The sequence below is a fragment of the Tauraco erythrolophus genome, chromosome 2 (genome assembly GCF_009769465.1).
Source record: "Tauraco erythrolophus isolate bTauEry1 chromosome 2, bTauEry1.pri, whole genome shotgun sequence".
NCBI lineage: Eukaryota > Metazoa > Chordata > Aves > Musophagiformes > Musophagidae > Tauraco > Tauraco erythrolophus.
Genome location: NC_141466.1, coordinates 114,013,200 through 114,036,237, shown reverse-complemented (window position 1 = coordinate 114,036,237; position 23,038 = coordinate 114,013,200). Strand labels below are relative to the sequence as shown.

The 23,038-nt window shown below is 44.6% G+C and overlaps 1 protein-coding gene across 1 annotated transcript in view; it reads left to right on the top strand.

The window, feature by feature from the left end:
- The window catches only part of EHD3 (EH domain containing 3), a 28,377-nt gene extending 5,940 nt beyond the window's left edge, over positions 1-22,437 (top strand). The window contains exons 2-6 of the mRNA XM_009989882.2: positions 1,251-1,427; positions 6,338-6,435; positions 18,815-19,227; positions 20,088-20,252; positions 21,767-22,437. Of these exons, the coding sequence (XP_009988184.2) occupies positions 1,251-1,427; positions 6,338-6,435; positions 18,815-19,227; positions 20,088-20,252; positions 21,767-22,294 (1,381 nt within the window). The 3' untranslated portion in view covers positions 22,295-22,437. The remainder of the gene's footprint in view (positions 1-1,250; positions 1,428-6,337; positions 6,436-18,814; positions 19,228-20,087; positions 20,253-21,766) is intronic.
- The last annotated feature ends 601 nt before the right edge of the window (positions 22,438-23,038 follow it).

Sequence of the window (23,038 nt, the reverse complement as noted above, 5' to 3'; positions counted from 1 at the left end):
CTCGATCATGAAAAATCCTCAGCCTTTCTTCCATCTCCTTTTTCCCTGTCCCCTGAATCTACTTTTAACATCACAGCAATTCTACATTTATCTTTCTACTTCTGCTTTCTACCTACTAAAGATTAGGTGAAAGCAACGGAAGAGGAAATGCCAGCCATCTATTGGCAACAAGCAACACTATTAGTAACTTCCATAACCTGACAGTCATACATTCCTCATGTAACAATCCAGAGCTTATCACCAGGTCAGGGGCCTGACACCATTCCGCACTGAGGGCTTAGACCAGTTTTAGCTCTCTTCTGCAAGCCACATAGACACAATGGTCTTAGTTTTCAGCACAGGACCAGCAGGTGGGAAGTTTTGTGCACCCACACGCACAAACACAGACCTGACTTCACCTCAGTGATGGCATTTAACTGCTTCATGAGCTGAAAGGAAGTGTCCCATGCATACCACTGACCCACCCTGAATTTGGCGTAAGTCAGGGTAAGAGTAAGTCAGGATGTGCTGCAAGGGTTCTGCTCAAAAGTCGTGCAAGGGTGACTGTCCTTCCCTGAAATTTGCCAAACTGTACCTTCAGAGAGGCTGTCAGAGGCTTAGAAAATAATAAGGGATGCTGTGCTTACTGTGCCATTTGGCTTTGTAACAAATATTGGGATAAACTGCCACACACATGTTTAATGCTCAATATGCTTGAGCAGTTTGTAGTGTAGACCTGTAGCTGCATTGCAGAAGCACATAAGAAGGGAGACTTGAGACTTCAGCAGTCAAGTAGAGGAGAAGTTGGCATTTGAGCAACTGATTTGGACTGTGGGCTAAGCACATTAGTTGGATGGGTCTGCTGAAATGAGCAGCAGTGAAGTAATTGATATTGGCACCAAAGGCTAGTAAGGTGTCAGGATTAACTCTGTCATTGCAGTGAACTGTTGTTTTTGCTTTGCTATGCTAAGTCTGTTCCGAATGTCTTGAGGCTTAAATACACAAAATGATCAATCATGATGAGAATCTCTTCCCAGCAGCTATAATCTTCTCAATTTCTTAATCCACTTGAAATAAGAAAGCTTTAAGTGTGGAGATCCTGACTAGAAAAGCTACCATGACATTTATCAAGCGATTCAGTGACAGTGCTAAAAATAGTCTCAGAGGATCCATACTCTTGAGCTTCATAATTACACTGCAATTATCAGTACAACTCATTTAGGACTTAGGCAGCTCATGTCTCATGCCCACACCTGTTTTTTCACCTACAGGTACCTGCTGGAGCAAGATTTCCCAGGGATGAGGATTGGACCAGAGCCTACAACTGACTCCTTTATAGCAGTTATGCAAGGAGATGTGGAAGGAATTGTCCCTGGAAACGCGTTGGTGGTGGATCCCAAAAAACCGTTCAGGAAACTCAATGCCTTTGGCAATGCCTTTTTGAACAGGTCAGTACTCAAGAATGTAATTGCTCTGAGAATAAAGCTAAAAACTAATGAGCAGCACAGCTAGCAATTTAAAAGCATAAGGCATGACACTAGTCTTCCTTTTTTTTCCCCCATCCACATGGCTGATGCAAAGCCATTCCAGTCTTACCAGGTGCATGTAAGTCACTCATTGAAGGGCAGAATAACATTCAAGTGGGACAAACCTCCATTTTACTTGAACAAACAAAACAAAAACCACAGCAGAGCCTATTAAGCTCATCCTGTAGGAGTGTAGAGTTAAATCTCTTTATTACACTTTATTCCCCCTTGCTTTTATATTCCTAGCTTCTTCTGTTCTGCCATCAGTTCAGGTCCCTGAAACTAAATAATCCAACCAGGTGTAGCCACTGAAGTCAGTAGAGAAGTGAAACTGGCACAATATGCATGTCTTTGCTTTCTTGTGTTTTCAAACATGGCTCGAATGTCCCCCTTGTAACAAAACCAGGATCTCTCCATTCTCATGCCTTATACGTGTAACCCCAGGTGCAAACTGATGACAGCTCTAATGACTTTACCATAAAAAAACTTGTAGTAGGGGGTTTGGACAGTGGCTCTGTGACACGAGGAATGTAACCTTTCCATCCCCTAGACCTAGCCCAGCCACACTGAGTTTTGGATCTAGGCCTTGCAGGAAGCCAGCAGCACACACCCATATCCTAGATGAGCACAAACTGTGCTACAGCAGGCAGATGGGAATAAAGTGCCTGACTACACCCATCAGTGGCGCCTTCCCTGCTAATGTGGTGTGGGAGACATTGGAAACATGGCAGCTGCTCAGCCAGACAACCAGGAAAGCTGAGCTTTGGCTCCATTTCTAACTTTAGAGCCTTGAAAGCGTCTATCCAGAGAGCACAGCATCTCCTACCAGCACTGACCCCAGGAGTGCCCATGTAGGCTGCAGTGAGACAAGGAAGAGAACCTGCAGAGAAGCTTGATGAGAGAAGAGGGACCTAGCTGAAGTTACTACTATGCAGAGAACCTCACAGTGCCTTAGGGTGACTCTGAAAGCTATATTGGATCACTATACAGGTTCATCATTCAAATACATTAACATGGTCCTGCACTAGAGAGACTTTGAGATATTTTTTCAATATTTTTTAGGGCTTAGAACATCTGCACCTGGCCAACAGTTAGGTCAGGTGGCTGCCCACTCTCTACACCAGGGGAGGATGGTCGTTTGCACTGAGAAAATTAAGTCCTTCTGCCTGGAGTGCAGAGATAGTAGATGAAGAGAACATCGTTCCAAGCAGCCAAGAAGAGCTACAGCTGGCAGATAGTTCACTGCAGAGGAGAAGCAACATCTGGAATAAGGAGGCAGGTGTGGAGGGCAAAAAGCAAACATACCTGCACCGGACTCATTGATGTGTTCTAAAGGCAATCTGCTCCTAATACAGTGAGAGATCTTTGCTGTTGCTTAGTGTCTGTTGGCCTAGTTCACGGTCTTATGCTGGGCTCTGTTACTGTTCAGCTGCTCTTCCTTCTCTTGTGAGAAAGGAGTCAAGCATGTGCCTGTGAGGAAGAGGAGGGCAGAGGGGCACAGCAATGATTCAGCAGCAGCAGAAGTGCAGTCCTGGTAGCAATGCAGGGAGTAGCCACAACAGCTACTTAACCCCTTTTCTGCTGACAGATTAAAAAAAAAGGTAATGATTTCTAAACTGGCAGAGGAAGACACTCTAAGGGGGACTAGCTCAGCAAAATGCAGATGGTAGTACCCAGGTAATTAGGAAATTAAGTGCATGCAAGAATTGACTCAGAGGGCCAGAAATATAGCAGATGTAAGTCAGAGTATGTCCACTGGACTGGATCAAGCCACCCAGACTTACTCCTGTTGTGGGCCTGGATTCTTGGCAAGAGACAATGCAGAGCTGTCTCTGCCTTGCATATATCTTGCTACTGCTATGTGTTTATTAAGGCACTGACCTCAGCTAGGAGGCTGTGAGCACAAAATTTGGAGAAGGCAGGTAATCTCCAGGAGCCACCTCTCTAAGCTAAGAGAGTTACCATGGACAAGTCCACTTTACCCTTGGGCAACAATTGGCTATGAGCACCAATGGAAAGGACAGAGCAGACAAGTATTCACATAGACCATGCTCTCTCAGCTGAGAGGTGGCAGCCCATGGCACTGTGTCCTGTGGGGTGCAGAGCCTGCTGCTCTCAGGGAGCTAAGTGGAGGAACAGAAGGAGTGAGTATCCAGGCTCAGCTGGTGCTCCCTTCCCAGCAGACACTGGGATCTGCTGCCTTCCGCAAAGCAAAGGAAGAGTGGTACAATCAGGATTTGACTGGGAGACAGCACCTAATTGTGCTGCTCAGTGCCTGTCTCCTCCATTCCCAGGAGACGGAGCACCTGCCTGTACCTTCTTGGCTAAGGGCAGAGATAGGGCTGACAAGCTGCCTGGAGCTGAGAGAGGGATAGGAGTTCTGCAGTACCATGTTCTGACCCTATCTCTTGTCCTCCTCTCCTTGCCCTAGGTGGTTCCTGAGTATTGAGAGAAGGGCTTGTTTTCCTCACTCCAGCTCTGCTGGAGTTTTCCAGTACTCCAAGCTCTAGAGGGATCCCAGCAGAGCCAGATTACAGGTTGCACCTCGTTATCAGGAGGATTTGTTTGGCACCAAGGACCTGGAGCAAAATCAGGAATCTCAGCCATTACTTTCATATCGCATCGGCTTGGTTGCAAGATTCCTCCCACCCTCAAAGTCTGTCTTGGAAACCAAAGGTTCCACCTTCACCCCCATGCTCTGCCTGTATGAGGTGGTGAAGGTCTAGTTTGGCACTACGCTCTTCCCTTTGTATGGCCCCAGACAGAAATAGGTCATGCTCCCTGAGGTCCTGCAGTTCTGCTGGGACAGCAGGAAGGCAGCAGCCTTAACAACCTTGCCAACAGAGCCAGAATGCACTCACTCATGCTGGCCTCTGACCGTATATCTGAAATCTCCTGTGGAGTACTTTCCCACTGGAAAATCCCCTTTCCTGAGGCATTTCATACTAGACTGCAAGGAATACTCAGGAAACCTGGGCTGGCAGGACAGGGGAATAACATGACTTTCTGAGCCTTTTGTTTTCTGCTACTGTGCCTGGCACTCAACAGGAGAATCAAGCCATCCCCCCTGCCTTCTACATGAGGTGTTACACATTCAGAAATGCTTCCTGTTGCCACCTGCCAAGCTGCGGATGTGGAAGAGAGGCTGTAATATGTGGTCAGAAATAGCTGACAACTTAGGAGAGAAGACATTCATCTAACCCATGAGGATTCACTCTTGTCAATCTTCTTGGAGTCATACAAGTAGGAAAATTGGAGTGAGGTTGTAGCATAGCCTGGAGGAGTTCATAGCTGCAGGGACTTCAGCAGAACCAGCCACTCAAAGCACTGCAGGGCTCTGTCTGCCTTGACTGCATCTAGTGGCCCTTCTGCCAACCCCTGTCCTTTCTGTGGTTCTGCTTCCTCCCACAGTAATGTGTTTTTTTATGCCTGGATGTCACACCACCCTATTAATATGCATATGTATGTATACACACACATATTTATAACTGCCTGGAATACCATCACAAAAAAGGCTATCCATGAAACGCTTCCAGGAGCCACGTAAGTGGATAGGCTTTTACTGTCCTTTGCTGTTACCAGCAACTAAAATAGATGAGGTGCAACCCCCTAAGAACAAACACAGGTTATTCTTTTTAGGCAGTGATTTGCATAGATACAAGATAGGGAACAACTAGCTAAAGAGCAATTACACAGAAATGAAGCTGCAGAGGAGGGAGGAGTGAATTAATGTAAGTCAACAGTGTCATACTGCTGTTAAAAAAGCAAACATCTTACTGAGATACGTAAACAAGACTGTCATATGGAAGAGATGAGGAACAATCCATCCACTCTGGTCACAGCTGGAGTACCACGTCAGCTTGGGGCACCATGCCTGAAGAAACACGTGGAGCAGTTTGAGAGGACCCAAAGGAAGGCTGCAAGGGTCTTCTGAGATTTAGAAATGAGCTGGAAAGGCAGCTAGAGAGAACTGAAAAAGAGAGGGGAAAAAAACGCAAACTGTTTTCTAGAGGAAAGACTGAGGGCAGACAGGATGACAATAGTATACATTGTGACAAGAGAGGCAAAATAAATCATTTTCCATGTCTGCTGTGCTTGAGACTGAAAGACATTGTAGCATGGGAAATTTAGATTAGACATTAAGAAAAAGGGTTTTGCTGTAAGGATAATTAAGTAATGGAGTAGACTCCCAGCAAGTATTGGTGAGTCTGAATTGAAGAACATTGTATTGTTACAGATTTGAAGAATACTTTAGCCAAACGTCTGATTGATCATGCCTTGAGGCAGGACAATAGACTGAACAACCTCTTGAGATCTCATGCTGCCTATGCTTTCGGATTTTCATGGTGCAAGAATAGCACGTTTTCTATCTGCTTAGGACCAGATTTGAAAGAGAACAAAAATCCTACAACGTTGCCGATTTTTACTTTTTTATTTTTGAACAAATTATTGCAGTTCACTTGAGTTCAGGACTCTGCAGGGGAACACTTTTAAGTGAAGAAAAACAGATACTACTTCTTGATAAAGTCTAAACGGCAAATGAAAACATTTAGATTTTCACATTTTCATTAATAATTCACAATTTGGGGGCCACATAATAAAATCTGTAATAGGTAATGACTGAGAGACCCTCATGTGAGAAAAAGCAAAACAGCCAGACAAAGTGCTCGGTTCTGGCTTATTTCTCACTTCTTTAAATCAAGAGTAGCTCCAAGCTCCAGTTGAAGACTTATAAGTGAGATCAGAGCCTGACTTGTCCCATGCTGCCTGTGATGTTTAGCACATCATAAATAGCTTTTGCTTTTATTTTAAACACATTTCTTTTCACACAGGTTCGTTTGTGCCCAGCTGCCTAATCCCGTGTTAGAGAGCATCAGTGTCATCGATACACCAGGAATCCTTTCTGGAGAAAAACAGAGAATTAGCAGAGGTAAGTCCCAAGTTCAGTTCTCTTCCAAACAACAGTAGTGGGATCCAGAGGGACTCCATATGAGTTTCACCTCAAGCTGTAGACAAAAACACTAGTAGGAGCCTCTCAGAGATACAACATGACTTTACCAATGTCCCTTTGGATTTGATTTGCAATCTCCTAATGGAGGATCTAAATGTTTTCAGGAAAGGTAGCTGACAGGACCAGCAGTACCTGTGTCACAGTCCAGTATTTCCCAGTGGAACAGACTTCCATCAGAAACAGTCAATTAATACCTATCTGCTTTGCAGAAACGCTTGTTTTCAGTGACTTATTGATGAGCCATAGGCAGGGCTCCCATGGCAATCAACTTGGTTTCTTTACAGTTGACCTAGCACGTTTCTTGCACTGTCCCCAATTCCTAAATCTAACGGAGGGCTGGATTGGTCTTAAGAGCCGTTGGCACCAAGGTTTCTCATTGCAGTGATAAATCTGGAAATCCTGGAGATGCCAAATAGATGTGATGAATAACACAAAGTCTCTTGGTGAACTTCAGAGGGTCTCAGGCTGACCCTCTGAAGTGGGCAACATCTTCATACTTTAAACCTAACATCTGTGGTCACTTTCTCACTCTGTAAGGTCATGGTGGCATAGCTCACATTTCATGCAGGTTCCTTAGACAAAGCTATGCATCATTTCATTGGAAGAAAGCCAAGTAATAATCACAGCATTCACATTTGAGAAGATCAGTTCTCATTCACACCACCTATTAACAATGCACAATTAAGTTTCAGCAGCACAGGCTCTACCCAAAGCACTGAGGTCTTTCCCATATTTTGATGTTCTCTCCGGTAAGATTTCTGATGACTCACACCTTTCCCACTTTTATAACACTTCTTTGCATTAACTTTGTTCTTGGAAACTTCCCTTTCTCTTTTGAGGAACCACCTTGCACAGAGCCAGTTCTTGATTGTCTTACTGGGATCTTCCACGACAGGCACCTCAGCTAAAGAAGTGTTAATAAAGCTTTAAAGGACAACTGGAGTTAGTTGAAAACTCACATTAAGTTTTTCCAGCATAGGTCTCTGCACTGCTACGGGGTAATAAATTCCTTCCAGGCAGTCTACAAAAGATAGCAAGATGTGCAAGCCTTCATCAGAAAGTTGAAAAACATGCTATGCAAGCATTCCTCCCTTCAGCAGAAAGTGTTTAAAAGTAGAGATAAACAAAAGTTTATATTACATGATGTGAATGTTTTTCAGCCACTGAAAGCAACTAGTTTTCTTGTGGAACTGTCACTGTGAAGAAAACTTGCTTAGGAGGAAATATTTTTTTTCTTAAAAAAATAAATAAATATTGTATGTGAGTCAAAATGGACCTATTTCAAGTCCTAAAAAAATTTCCGTAGCCCCTTTCCCAAATCTCCTCACCAATTCAAATCCTGATGGTTATTGCAAGATCTTCCTATTTTCTAGCACTAAAATACCCTCCTGCAAAATGTAGTGGCACTTCTTGCTCCTCCTTTTGCAAAATTTCTCCATCAGCCTCCCTGTGGGCCTTGGTGTCCCACTCCTGCAGCTACTCTAGTAAATGCCACCAATGCCAGAACATACTGATGCACAGCTGTGCACTGTTGGGAAAGTGACTGGTGCACTTTGACCTGAGCCAGTAACACCTCTCCAAACATCTGGAAACAGCTGAGGGAATGTTCCTTATAAGCATAGAAAGCTAAAGGAATGTCCCCGTTCTCTGAGCTTTTACATGCTATGCCTATTTGCAGGACAGGAGGCCTGTCTGAGCACGCAAGACAAGTTCTTTCTGGGCAACTTTTCTGCCCATAGTGCAATTAAGTGCTTGTGCATTGGCTCTGTGACTACAGTGTGAGGTCACTCCACCCTCATGCCAGGAGGTGAGAACTGTAGGTGGGTCACAGCCATCTCCTGTTCATCCTGCTATCCCAGGAATTTGCTCTGCAGCACTCCCAACCAGACAAGGGGGCTGTCACAGCCTAATCGTAACAGTTAAAAGTACAGGGTAGGGGGGGATCTCACTACATCACCATTTATATCCAGGACAGCCTGGAACTGCTCACTTGTGCCACATCAGATGGTTTTTCATTAGCTACAGGAGAAGATCCTCATCTGGTTTAGATCAACATAGCTTTGCTGAAGCTGGCAGAACTCCAGCAATTTCTGCCTGCAGGGAATTCAGCCCAGGGAGCAGAAAGAGTCAAAAGAGTGCCTAGGTGCTTATGTTTAGGAAGAGCTGCAGCCAGGCATTGGCTTGAGCTTATCTCAAGGAAGCTGGTGTTTGAAAGGGGAGTGCTCCCATGGAGGAGGAATAGGAAAAAGTGGTGAGGCTGGCACCTTTGCCACCAAGCTTGCGAGCCAGCTGCCTTCATTAGCAAGTTGGGTTTAGAGGCAAAGAGAGCAATAATGTGGTTTCTAGGCAGAAAACAAGACAGTGCCAAAACTACTGACGCAACAAAATGCTTGTGCATTCTATACCTTTCGAGCCTGCTCAGATTTCACTTGGGAATGAAGCAAGACCTGAGGGAGTCTTGCAGAGGTTTTCCAAGAGATGCTTTGAAATTTCTTAGCTGCTGAGAACAGGGGAGCTCTTCTTACCCACATTGTTTGCCAGTAGTAGATTTTAAGACCCGTAGACTGGGGTACCTGTGATGCAAGGTTAGGGAAGGGAGTAAAGCAGCTTTCTGTCATAAATTTGAGGGGAAAAATAAAGATGCAAGAGATGTGGCAGGCTTTCCCAGCCTGCCTATCCCATGAGAACCAGCAGCATTTCTAAAAATAGGAGTTTCTTCTCACTGGGAACATCACAAGTCTGTCTCCTTTCCCATTAGTTGTCAAGAGCATTAGCTAATCTATACAGTGCCAGCTTAGCAGAATACCATGGTATCAAAGCTTAGCAATCCATCAGAGTCACCTTATGTTCCTGAATTGTAAGGCAGTAGCTGTTCCTGTTACTACATCCATGTTTCAAGGAGGAGGATTGAGGAAACTGGGTTTAAAGGAATGATTCAGGGGCCAAGAGCAGGTTCTGAAGCTTTTTATTTGTCCGAACCCAACTCTGAATTAAATTCACTGCCTTATTGCTGTTGGAAAGACTAATATGATAGATAACAAAGTCCCTACCCCAATGGACAACTTGTAGAAGCACCAGCATGCCAGTGTTAGTGCTAACAGCAGTCAGCCTCGTGTAGCTGGCAGCAGGGCTTTGCAAACGAGTAGCAAGCTTTCCTCTAAGCAATGCTGTATAATCCTTAGAAACAGAGCTCTGCACTGGCTTTCTTCCAGGACACCACTGCATGATCTTAAGATACACCTTCCCCCCACAGAGCAGCCCATGAAATTTCCTGTCAAGCAGTTGAGGGTGATGTAGTCTGTCATAGCTGAAGTCCACATCCCCTTGACATGCAGTGAGATCACCAGCACTGCCGCAGCTCTGCTGCTGCTCTCGGGCTCTGGTAAATAGTGTAGCCAAGGAGCTGCCTGCAGTGAATTGTCCTACTGAGCTCCTGTAACTCATGCACTTCGTGTTGGGCACCCAGCATGTCACAGGTGTGGTAGCTAGACCCCCTAGGATATACAGGTTTCATTTACAGGCCTGGTGGGAAGCGTTCTCAGGATGTCATGGCCCAAAGCATCCTGCCCTTTGCTGCTCCTCTCTTATCCTTGCTTGAAGAACAGCCATTTCTCTTCTGGCCTTTTTCACATACTGGGGCATGGATCTATGTCCACATGTAAAGAACTAGTCATTGCATTGCTTGTCCTTCTCCTTTCTTTTATTGTTTCCAGCTGAGCATGGGCAACAGCAGGCTGCATTGATCCCTACAGGGCAGGTGTTTGTACCAAAGCAGCAAGCACGCTTTGGGCTGCTTTGACAATTTGATAATAATATGGATGCTATCCATTTGCAAAGCACTGTTCTGATGTCACATGATAAGCCCAGGCCATCCTGCTGGGAGGGAAAAAAAGGGATGACTGTACTGAAATAAATGAGGACAGAGGGGAGTACCACAGGTCAGGTCATGCAATACAGTAGAGCCAGAGCAGGAGTTAGGACTTCCTCATAATTCATCATCTTGAGCAGTCTGCCATGGTAATTGAGCCACCTGGTTAACAGCAACTCATACCCTTCAGTAGCAGTGCCATCCCTGGGGGGCTGAGCCTTACACCCTCTGCTCACCGTCAGTCTCAACCTACGCATGCCCTAAGCTGAGCAGATCCAAGTCTGCCAAATTCAGTGATGCCCTGAACAAGTTGTATTTGATCCCTGTTTCAGGGCAGTGCTTCCTGAATATATCCTGAATGCTTACTTCATCTTCATCCTATATATGTCACTTCCTCCCTTTCCAGCATTACCTGTGAGCACAAGGTCCTAGCCAGGAGGTAAGGACTGGCAGCGCCATTCCCCATTGGCTCTCTTTCCAGTACACGCTATTCCAGCCTTCCACTCAGTTCCATTTTCCTGCCTGCAATGCATCCCAGGCTTCCCATAGCCAAGGAAACCACACACTAGCCTTACTGTCTCTCCTGGGAAGGAAGAATTCCCAGTGAACAGCAGCTTCAGCACCAGGGATATTTAGTCACTCACCAGCCTGACAGCGAGAAGAAAAATGCTAATGGACAACAGTCTTAGGCAGTGCAGAGCTCTCAGACTGTCTCAAATAGCCATGCTCAGAAGGGAAAGGCAAACACCAAGGGAATTTATGTTCTCCCGCGTCGTGCAATGTTGTTTAGGGTACAATGGCAACAAGAAAATATTTTTTTCCAAAGAGTTTTGTCACGTGTGCTAGCAACAGCATGATACGCAACTAAAAGCATCCACCCTGAAAGTCTCTAAAAGGGAGGCATTTCAAATATTTGCTATAATACTCCCCAGTGGTGATGTTTGCTTATGTTTAGTATTTCACTCTGCCTGGGAGGGTGAAAGTGCACTGATTAGTTTTGACTTTCCAGTTCACCTCCATTACTGCAGTGCAGTAGCCGCTCTGCCAACTTGCCTGATTTTTATCACAGTCTCACAAATGCATACTGTTCCACTGAAAGGCTCAGTTCCTACAGTCACACGGTTCTGCACTTCCTCTAAGAGCAGCACAAAAAACGAGCACAAAATCTACACAGTTCTGGCCCTTTTTATTCATAGAAATACGTGAAGCCCACAGGCCTAACTTTTCTGACCTGAAAGCAGAGTGCAAACAAAAACCTCAAGATTATATTTGGGTTTCGGAAAGACCAAACCATGATTTTGTTCAGGGTGAGATGAGAGGGGGGAGGTGCTGTCCTTATGATTTGGGTTGGAAATACTGCTATGTTTTGCATTTCTAGATCTGGAAGAGAAAAAAATAATGCAAGAGAACTGAGATTAAATAGTTGCATGAATAGAAAGGGTTGTGCCTTTTTTAGCTCCCCTACTCTTGTTAACATATAGCAAGCACTTAATTTTTGCTGATTTTGAATAGTTGATGCAAAGAGTCTGATTTTTAGACCAACTGTTCAACTTGTCCATTTTATTGTCCACTATGCACTCCAGAAATATCCTAAGTATGTTTCTTTAAGGAAGGATAGTCATGCCCATCAGTATCTCATCAATTTGCATTATTTATGCCCTTCATATATTCTTTCAGCATCCTGAGTAACGATGGAGGAGGACTGTGTTTCCTAGTCATGGGTAGCAGGTATCAGTTACTGATGGCTGTTTAAGGCCAGGTTTTCAAACACGATTTCTCCCCAGATTTAAACTATGTGTACTGGGAGAATTCAGTTTGTGTTTGAACGCTATAGTGAAAAAACTTCCTTGGAATTCCAGCTATGCGTCAGTGCTGCTCTGCACTGACCTCACTGGAAAACTTGGCCTATATTCAGAGGCCTTCTGAGGTCTCAAAACCTGGCTAGAAACTGTTTTGAGGATTGGCCCAAGTACCAGGAAACAGTCCATCTGCCACAAATGACAAATATAAACATGTGAAGGGTAGAGGGGACAAGTCCTGCTGTATGCACATAGAAGCTAAACAGGCTGTCGTAAAGAAACTTTGCTCTGGACAATGCTCTCATCAGTTTTACTCCACCTGACTTGAATACGTCAAGTGAGGTTTCACCTAGTTTCCACTGACATAAAGCAAGGGCCCTGTCAGACTCCAGATCTCTTCCCAACCCTGAAACCCTTGTAATAAACAACATGAAAGCAAAAGGCCAGTCTTCCACTCTAGGTACTGTTTAATGTAAATGTTAGTGTTAGGAATCTGACTCCAGACCATCTTTCCTAGCTGAGAGCATAGGCAGATTAGCTGTGCTTTATTGGGTCCTTTTGCCTTTGCTTTGGAAACCTCAGTGTCCCCTAAACATATGTACATGTTTCTGTTAGTTCTCTGGCACTGAGGGGGAAGAAATGCAGAGCACTGACTGGAAGATGTAGCTCTTAGTGCTGTGAATCACCAGCTCCAGGACAGATTGTTCCTTTAGGTATAAGCAAAGGCAGAAGCGATGGGCAAGCTGAGACCTGCTCTAGAAGTTAAGACATGTAACATTCATAGAACTCTTTTCATCCTGAAGGACTTCTGTCTACTTCCCAACACACCCACAGATATATATTACAGGAATCTCTTTATATCCCCTTGGAAGGCAGCCACTTCCAGAGAGGAATATGGCAGGTTTTTTACAAAGATGGCTTAGGATGAGCTGCAGTGAGGTATATCCAATACCCATCTCTCACTTTTCATCTTCCCCTCTGTCCTCTCCTTGCTGGCACCACCACCTCTTCACCTTGAGAGAAGCTTGCCCAAATCACTGTTCTTCCATCCAATCCCAGCTGTTTCATCTCTCATACTCTTCCCCAGCACCCTCTTCTCTCTGCTGTGCCATCCCTCCCTGGGTCTCACAACAACCACCCACCCTGCTTCCCGCTCACTTTGTGTCCTCAAAGGGATATGACACTTGCCTTCCCTTCATTTCCTTCCCCTGGCCATCATGTCACCTTCCTCCTGCTTTGCCTGTAGCCACCTATCACACTTGGGTAACACCTGCTGGCACATTCTCCAGTGTGGGCTGCCTGCTTGTTTTGCCATAACATAGTCTTCTTCCCTAGACTTTGAAGGGCTTTCAGGCAGGGCATCACTGTGACCAGTTAGACAAAGCCACGAAACTTGCTTACTCAATTTAAAAATTCAGATCAAGTCATTAGACCCCTGGAATAGGCGCACGTTTCATCTCCAAGAGCTGCTCCCTGTCTAGGTAGTCGGTCCTCACTATGCCAACTATCCTGTCTTCTGATGCTGTCCTCAGGCACACAGAGCCAATCTGTCAGTTGATGAACAGGGACACAGCCATAAAACTCTGCCCTTTAGAGGACCATGATCTAGTGGATTTTCAGTCTCTGGATAATACCGGCTTTAAAAGGATGAGAAGGTTGCTCCTAGTGGGTAAAATTCAGCAAGACAGAGGTAAATTCTTAAAAGCAGCAGCACTGTTTAAAGTGATGTTGACAGCAAGCAGTGAAATGCCTGGTGCAAAGCAGCAGCTTTGGGTTTTTTCAGCATTTCTTGATCTTACTGTGCCTCTCCCATCCCACTTGAACTCCACCACCACAGGGGCTGTGGCCATAGTTCCACAAGACAGGAAATCTGGTAGTAAGCTTCCTATCAGACAAAAAAAACCCAGTCAAACAAAAACCAACCACCAGTGTAGCTACATGGGGAGAAATGCTGAACCAATACATGCAGACTCATTGCTGGTTTAAATTGGTTTAAAAAACGTTACAGCCAGGCAGATTTTATGCTGGGTCAGGTATCATCCATCTTCCACAGTCAGCATAAAGACCATATCATGCCTGGTCTGACTTGACAGAAGGGTAATTGCATAATCCTGCCAGATCTTAGTGAAACACACGCTGCCAGGTATTCCAATAGTGCACAGACAAGTATTCATTAAGTCAGTTTGCCTTATGGAGTCTAGGTGGCCGGGTATCTGCAAGGAGATAATTTTTTCCCTGTAGGCTGAATCCACTGACAGTCCTGCTGACTTGTCAGCTTTGTGTTAAATCTGTTGAGTCCTTTTCATGCTGTCAGAAGGAAATCTGTCCTGTGAAAAGACATCTGATTGATAGAAAAAAAATTATTATCGTGTTCATCTTGTCCTCCTAGTACTGTACGGTTGGGATTCATTTTCTATTCATGTTCACCTTATCTGGAGGACCTGAAAGAAGCTGCGTCAGTGATATTGGAGAATGTTTTAATACGCATCATATTTTTCAACAGAAACGCAAGTGCAACCACAGACAGCCAGGAATTACTGAACAGAAAATTCTCCCCTTTACATTTCTCTCTGAACATCCCTGTAATAATGGTTTTGCATTTATGCAGCTGTCAAGCAGATGGCTTCCCAAACGTCCTGTAACTTCACAATAAAACTGTGCTTTACATGGATAGCTTCGCCCATCACTGCAGCAGCTGCCAAATTAGAGATAGTAACTGGCTGCTTTTGAGAGAGGCCTTAGCAACACTCTACAACACTAAGAGAGGGCGTAAAGAGACATAGCGCATTTGCAGTGGAATGAGCAAGGGGACACTTTGAAAACTCCTAATTTGACTGTAGATCAAGCTCAGTTCTTAGTCCAAGCTCACACTGTAACATACTGCCAGAAGAAAGTAGAGTCAGGCCCTATGCATCTGTGAAATGAAAAAAGAACAAAGGGGAATTAAAGTGAGGTAGTAATGCTTAGATTTACTTACAGAACGAGCTTTGTGTTTTCAGGTTTTGAGAAACTCCAGCTCTGGCTGGAGTGAGGCAAAACGTCTCAAGTACTTTATGATGTTGGAAAGTCTTCTGAAAATGAAAGTTCTGAACTAATAATTAAAATACAAATTTAAGACCTTATTTTTAAACATCTTTATTAATAACTTGTCACCTGCTGTCCAAATGCTTTAGTACCAATCTACTCTTTCATGTGCTAAAAGCAAAACTAAAAAGTCCACCCTGTGACTCACTTGTGCGGCAATTCTCTAGGCACCTGTCTGTGAGAAAACACCATCACAGTCAGTGACTCCAAGTAAATAGTTGTAAACAGAGGTCTGTCCCACCTGCCCTTTCCACATGTTATGCTATGCATTAAGGAACAATACAACACTCGTGATACTTTAAAGGAGGAAAGAGAGGAAAATTATTCTGTCACTAAAAAGCAAAATATATACACCTTGGTTTTCCTGCCAACTACCTCCGTACAGGAGGACGTGCGTGTGATCAGCACTTGTTAAGAGCTGTGCACGAAGAGGGGTGTTTCTTGCTTAGCTGGGCACCAACAGAAAAGGTTTCTTACATTCCCTGAAGCACCAGAGCAAGTGGGACATAGAAGAAGAATGTGTGCGTTGGACTTTTGTCCCAGCATGGGAGGCACACAAATCCATGCTGTTGTGACTGCTCTGAAACATCACCGAGCATTACTCCCCAGGGCTTTTTTTCTCTCTTTAATGGAGATATGCAGGACAGCTGCCAGGAGAATATCTCCAAACAAGCAAAGAAGCTGGGAAATAAAGTTTACTAATCAATCTAGACATTTAATGAAGTCCACAGGGACATTCAAGAGTCACTGTGTTACTGTAGCAGCTGGGAACATACAAAAGGTCTGAGCAAATATTAATTCCCTTTTCTTGTTGGGTAGAAGAGCATTTTTGTTCGTAAGTAGGAAAGAGAGGCTTGCAAAGCAGATACCCTCTTAAATACAACTGTGAATCCAGGAATGACACATGATAAAATCAGTAGAGCTAAGCACCTGGAGACACTTTTGGACAAACCCTGAGACCCAGGCAGATCAAAGCACTAAGGTCAGTCTCCCAAGGCCTCAGCCAATACAAAAACTACAATACCGCTTTATATTAAAAAAAAAAAAAAAAAAAATCAGTCCCCACTTCTACAGAATTACTAAAAGGTGGGCTGAGTGTCAGGTGCAGACACTTTCCCCGACCTTATCCCAGCCCATTAACAGAGAGCCTAACAAACAGTAGCTGTTCTTCTACTGCCAGAGGGAAACCATCCACACCACCTGTGACAGGACATTACTGTAGCATTACAAGGTGCCTAGAGAGCATAACTCTTTCCCCTGTGATTCCCACAAGAAAAAGACTGGAAGAAGTAGTCGTCATGCAATTCAAACACGTGCCAGCTTTACAAGAAAGCATCCCAGTCAATGTTGACAAGATTAAATGCAAACACATTTCCAAAAAAAGTCACCCTGACTCTTTGCTTCCATGGTGATAAAGCAAGCTGTGTAGCTCAGCCTGTGAAGAATAAACTATCCTGCCATGCTAGATGACTTCCAGTACAGCCCAGGCAGAACCAAACATTAAGTACAGGTGTGCATGCCGGGGGGTGGAGTGTCTCCGTTTGTAAATTCATTGATCTGCTTGCAGAGGGACAGCCTGCAGCCTGAACTCAGTCCAAGCGAAACAAGGTAGCATTGACTCAGTCCTGCTGCCAGTGCCTCCTAGTGCAATTTGAGGAGTCAGCATGCATAGTTTTAAAGCAGATGTGCTCTAGATGTGCACAGTTAGACCCGTGGAGGTGAGCTCCCTACAGTGAGACCATCTGAGGTTAGAAGACTTAATATCTGAAAGCAAACAGGACCAAGTTAATTTCAATTGCAGGAGGGTCTGACTCATGGCTGTTACTGAGGTCAGGCACATGGACTGGGCAAGGTATACAGATATCGATATAGTATGTTGCATGCTCAGCAGATCTCTGTCAAAGGTAGTACCAATTCTGAATTCTCTGAAGTTTCTCAGCGTCAGACATAGCTGAGCAAAGAGCCAGGGCCCAGCATCGCTTGCTGCTGCTACAGGCAGCGCCAGTGTCCCTAGTGAGCAGAAGGCCACTAGTGGGACAAACATCTGTCTCCTCCATCTATGATTTTTGTAGATCCTATGGAAGAGAGCAGCACAAGCCATCCACATCCAAGAGCACTTCCTCCCCTTTTCTCATAAGGAGCGAACGACAATTGGCAGAAGCAAAACACTGCCCAGTAATAATACTTTACAGTTGTATAAAAGTTCTCAGTGGCAAACAGTTAGTACCAATTTATCCAGCTGAAGAGAAAGTTCACACAGGCTTTACTCCTGACTTGAGAGACAGGATGTCACCCCAATTTGCTTAGTCACAAGGGACTAAAGGCTAGTGGCAAAAGTCAAGATCAGAGCTTAGCAGTCCTCTCCTCTGTAGTTCTGATCTAAAGACTAGGACACAGTGGTTGCCCTCTAGGTTTTGGAGAGGACAGAAAGAAAAAAAGAAGAAAAAAAAAAAAGAAAAAGGGGAAGGGAAAGGGAAGAAAAAAATGACAGAGCTTATTATCATACATTTATTCATGAAAGCCAAGATGAAAATAGTATGTTAAAGGCTTTGAAGACAAATAGCGTATGCTCTGTCCTGATCACTTCTAACAGAGTGCAGCACTCTGGCAACACAGATAACCCCAAATGTTGCACAGCATAAGCACCTGACAGAGCCAAGAGAGAGCACTAGGTTCTCAGTGAGGCTTTAAAGAAGGTGAAAAAACACACAGAGCTATGAAGGAAGGTCATTTTGTTGCTGTCATGTTGTTTTAAAAACATTTCCACACACTGTTTGTCGTGCCCTGTATTGCCTAGAGATGGACCCAAATCTAACACTGTGCATCCATTATCCTTAGTTCTGAGGCTTCTGGAATTTGAACCCACTGTTTGTAGCTTGAGTCCACCTCTGGTGTTCACAGCAAGGCTGTCTTCTAAGCATTAAGTACTTAAAGTAGACAGAAATCCTTTTGCTTTGTGCACATGCAGCAGGTACGACAATGATTACTCGGGTAAGGCAAGTTTTTTGCATCCTGGGTTTTGAATTGAATGGGACAAAGTTAGTCTCACACAACTAGGCAAGACCTGAGAGTTATCAAGCAGTAGAGATGCACTTTTCAAACTAGTCTGGGTGCAAGTACTGCGATTATCCAGCTTTCTACAGCCTTTGTAGGCTATGCTGATGGCCAGTAATCAGAAACTAGATCTCTCTTGTTGCCACATGCAAACAGTAGCTGTTTGAATATAGCAGTTTCCTCATGATACGCATTTGAGCAAAGCATCTGTAGTGTAAGTTCAAGACTTCTTTGGGTCATCTCTTATCATGGAGAAGATGAGAGCTATCCAAACTGCACACGTCTTGGGCATTTGAGTGTGAAGAACAGTGCCTCATCTCTGCCTTCTTTGGGACAAGGAATGATGTTTCATGTTTCCTTTATCAAGCTACCTGATCTACTGGGGAAGCTTCCTCTTTGCAAGCTTACCCTCAGATGGCATACTTCAGGTACAGCAAACAGGTTTCTCTACTCCCATACATGTGCATCTCTACTTTTCCTCCATCCCTTGCAGGTTATGACTTTGCTGCTGTATTGGAGTGGTTTGCAGAGCGGGTTGACCGCATTATTCTCCTTTTTGATGCACACAAGCTGGACATCTCTGATGAATTCTCTGAGGTCATCAAGGCCCTGAAGAACCATGAGGACAAGATGAGGGTTGTTCTCAACAAGGCTGACCAGATAGAGACTCAACAGCTGATGCGAGTGTACGGTGCCCTCATGTGGTCCCTGGGAAAGATCGTCAACACTCCTGAGGTCATCAGGGTCTACATTGGCTCCTTCTGGTCCCATCCATTGCTTATCCCTGACAATCGCAAGTTGTTTGAGGCAGAGGAGCAGGACCTGTTCAGGGATATCCAGAGCCTGCCCCGCAATGCAGCCCTGAGGAAGCTGAATGATCTCATCAAGCGAGCACGGCTGGCCAAGGTAGGTGTTTGCATAGACAAACCCAAGCGTTCTGTTTGGGCTGTCTGCAGTATGCAGGCTGCGGGGAAGTGGTTTGGGCCAGTTTGTCTTGCAGAGCTGGTAGATCCTACTCTTTTTACATTCCATTTCACTCAGGCCCAGCGTGTTAGTCCTACGCACTTCAAGGAAGAAAGCACCTCCTTTGCTTGGTGCGACAACCATGACAGGCCAGAGTAAGGAAGATAGCCACAGATCAAAGCAGGTAGCACTTGAAAGGATCTGGAAAGCAGTTGCTCTATGTTAGCAACTTGACAATTAGGAACAATTCAGCATGTCAGAATCACACACCAATGGAATTGGTAAGCTCTAGGTCTTTTGCCTTAGACTTTCCTAGCCAAGAGAGATACCTAACTTAGATGAATGCAGAGGAGGTGGAGACTCACAAGAATGGCACATAAGCCTGCCCTATCTGAATATTTGAAATGAGCTGAATGAAGCCCCTAGAAATAGAGGAAAGAGCACCATATCGATTGAGAAGAGAGATCAAAAGATGCCTAAAAAGCTTTCTGTGCAAGGGTCTTCATTTCTAAGAGAAAACGCTTGGTCCACCATTCAGAAAAAAAAAAAGCCCGCCACTGCTTCTCCAGGAAGCACATATGAATGTTATTCTCTTGTATGCCCAAGACTCATACACTGTCTTCACCTCATCTCAGCACAGCTGAGCAGCACTTAGCACTACAGCCATAATCAGTAGGTACAGGCAAGCTGAGGAGCTGAGCTTGCTCTTCAGAGTGGGTCCTAGGCACAGATACAGGGAAGAATTTTATGATATGCTCTTTAACGCTTGTCTTCTTCGTTCCATATCATTGAATGCCCTTCAGGTCCATGCCTACATCATCAGTTCCCTAAAGAAGGAAATGCCTTCAATGTTTGGGAAAGACAATAAGAAGAAAGAGCTTGTTAACAACTTGGGAGAGATTTATGCCCGGATTGAACGGGAGCATCAGATCTCACCAGGAGACTTCCCTAATCTGAGAAAGATGCAGGTAAGCAATCTTGGCCAGAACATCAGAAGACCAAGGAAAGAGCATTCGAGTAACCACACAGAATATGACAGAAGCCACGCAGACATTGGTAGTTGTTGCTTGTGGGAGAGGCCTGTTGTGATGTTGAAACAGGCCTTGAAATACGTGCAGGCTATATTTGGGCATAAGCACTTTTTGCACATAGAGCCCATGGGAAGCTATGGCCGCCTGCATTTCTCAAATCTTGGCCTAAATAGTACTTTACAGAAACTTGTTTCTTCTGTTTTTCTTTATTTTTAACTCCGAGTTCCATTTACAGATTTTTCAGGCCTAAGAATACTGCTAATTTATATTAAAAGAAAAGCTATATGCTGAGAAGCCTACATATGCCCCTCTCCTCAAGAGCAGTACTTTTTGTCCTCTACTTCACTCTCTGTTTCTAGAAAGAGATAAAGGAGGCTGTGAAAACTTAAAACCCTTTTTCTATTTTAAACAGAGAAGCAGGTTTTCTGTTCTGCAGAGCAGAGACCTGACCCAGCATTCATGGAAGTCAAAGACTTCAAAGGACCTTGGATCAGAGCCTTGTATTGTACATTCAAACAATGCTGGACACTGCTGCATTGCTGCGTGGCTTCAGTCCAAGCAGAAACCTGTTCTGAGTTGCTAGCTGTTGAAGTCGTTACTAGCTCCCTATGGAAAACACAGCATCTGCTCTTTTTTTTTTTTAAGTGTATTTTCCTTAAGTTCTTGGGAATGAGATCTATGGAGTGTATCCAATAGAAGATCCCATTCAGTGCTTGTTAAAATGTGTTTAAAAATAACTATACCAATCCAACAGAAATGAATAGTGTGGATTTAACGGGTAGAGGGTGAAGTATAAATCTGTAGGTCATTTTGCAGTTTTTTTTTAGAAGAGAGTTACCTACACACTCTGCTCAAAGCACTTTTGCTTAGCTGTGAAAATTACAGAAACCAAGCTATGCCGTGAAGACATGCTCACCTCTTTACAGATATGCTGCTGTCTTTATGGCATCTGAAAGACGCCCTGCGTGATGATGAGTGAAATAGTCTTTTGCCAGCGTGGCATCTCCTTCCCTGAGTGCAGAGAGATTGCTGAGCGCTGGCTGGAGGGTGTAGCAAGAGCTGCACAACCAGTTTGCCTGGAACAATTTGGTCTTCAAGGAGATGGCTTCTATGTGGCTTGGAAAGGAGGAGTCTTATTTGCATATGGCCATCATCTAGGCCTTTGAGTAAGCCACTTCCCCTCTCTGTACCATGTCAGCCCCACTTTGTAAGCGGAGAAGATCATTTTCTGTAGGGCTTAAAGAGGATTTAAGAGCAAGGCTAGCCAGGGAGACCCCATCGCATGCTGAAAAGCAGGGCTATCAGAGGAGGGAATGCTGAGCTCCTCACTACACCTCCGCTGCAATAGCAGATTTATTTAGCCAAACAGCAGAGAGGCACCCCACTCTGCCCTGTTACTGCACTGTGCACAGCTGTGTCACTGACCTCTTGCTATGTTGTTCCACTTTAAGGATCAGTTGCAATCCCAGGATTTTAGTAAGTTCCAGCCTCTGAAGAGCAAACTGCTGGAGACCGTGGAAGACATGCTGGCCAATGACATTGCCCAGCTTATGGTGCTTGTACGCCAGGAAGAATCACAGCGGCCAACCCAGATGGTGAAGGGAGGAGCCTTCGAGGGCACCTTGCATGGTCCATTTGGCCATGGCTATGGCGAAGGCGCTGGTGAAGGGATCGATGATGCCGAGTGGGTGGTGGCCAGGGACAAGCCCATGTATGATGAGATCTTCTACACACTCTCACCTGTCGATGGTAAAATAACTGGTGCCAATGCAAAGAAGGAGATGGTAAGGTCTAAGCTGCCCAACACGGTGCTGGGCAAGATATGGAAACTGGCTGACATCGACAAAGATGGCATGCTGGATGATGAGGAGTTTGCCTTGGCGAATCATCTCATTAAAGTCAAGTTGGAGGGTCATGAGCTGCCAAATGAGCTCCCTTCCCATCTCCTCCCTCCATCCAAAAGGAAAATAACAGAGTGAAAGGAAGGTTACAGGGGAGGGGGAAAGGGAAGGGGCAAAAAAGATCTAGAAGAACATGTTTACTTAAATTATACTGTTAGATGTGAGATCACCTTTGGATTTATACCTATTTTACTGTATGAAGAAAAAAACCTGAAGCAGAACAAAAAAGTCCAATCCTTGTCATGATAATATGCAATTAACTCTTCCAGTGTAATGTCTGTGCTTTCTAATGTGTAGTCTGTAAACATGAAGGTAAAGAAAGGATGTTGGGACTAGGAGAATAAGTGGCAGTAGAAGAAAAACTGAAGTGGGCTGCATTTTTTGAGAGTTGAGTAGGCACTAACAGAAATATGCTAACTGTCCGTATCACTCCTGAGCTTTGGCTGCACCTTCTGCTGTTTAATGGGTCTCTCAAACTTCAGGAGCCTGAGATCTTGATAGTGAAGAGGAAACCTCAAGGTCTCCAAGCTATTGGCCAAACAAAAGAGCACTTCCTAATTAACATAAGCCCCCACACAATTACTAGATACTAAATCCCAGAGTTAAGAATTTTAGGAACCTTGATTCACTGTTAGATGCAAATTTTACAAGCATTTCCCTGTCCTTAAATAAAAAAAAAATAAAATCTGAAACAGCTCTAAACTGGGCAGCTGGAGTTCCTCATTGTTCACTGTGAGAAAGGCACTGAGAATTCCCAGTTGCCTCTACCTCCCATTCAGTCCCTAGGGGAGATTTGTTCTGCCCCCACAAGGGAAACAGAAG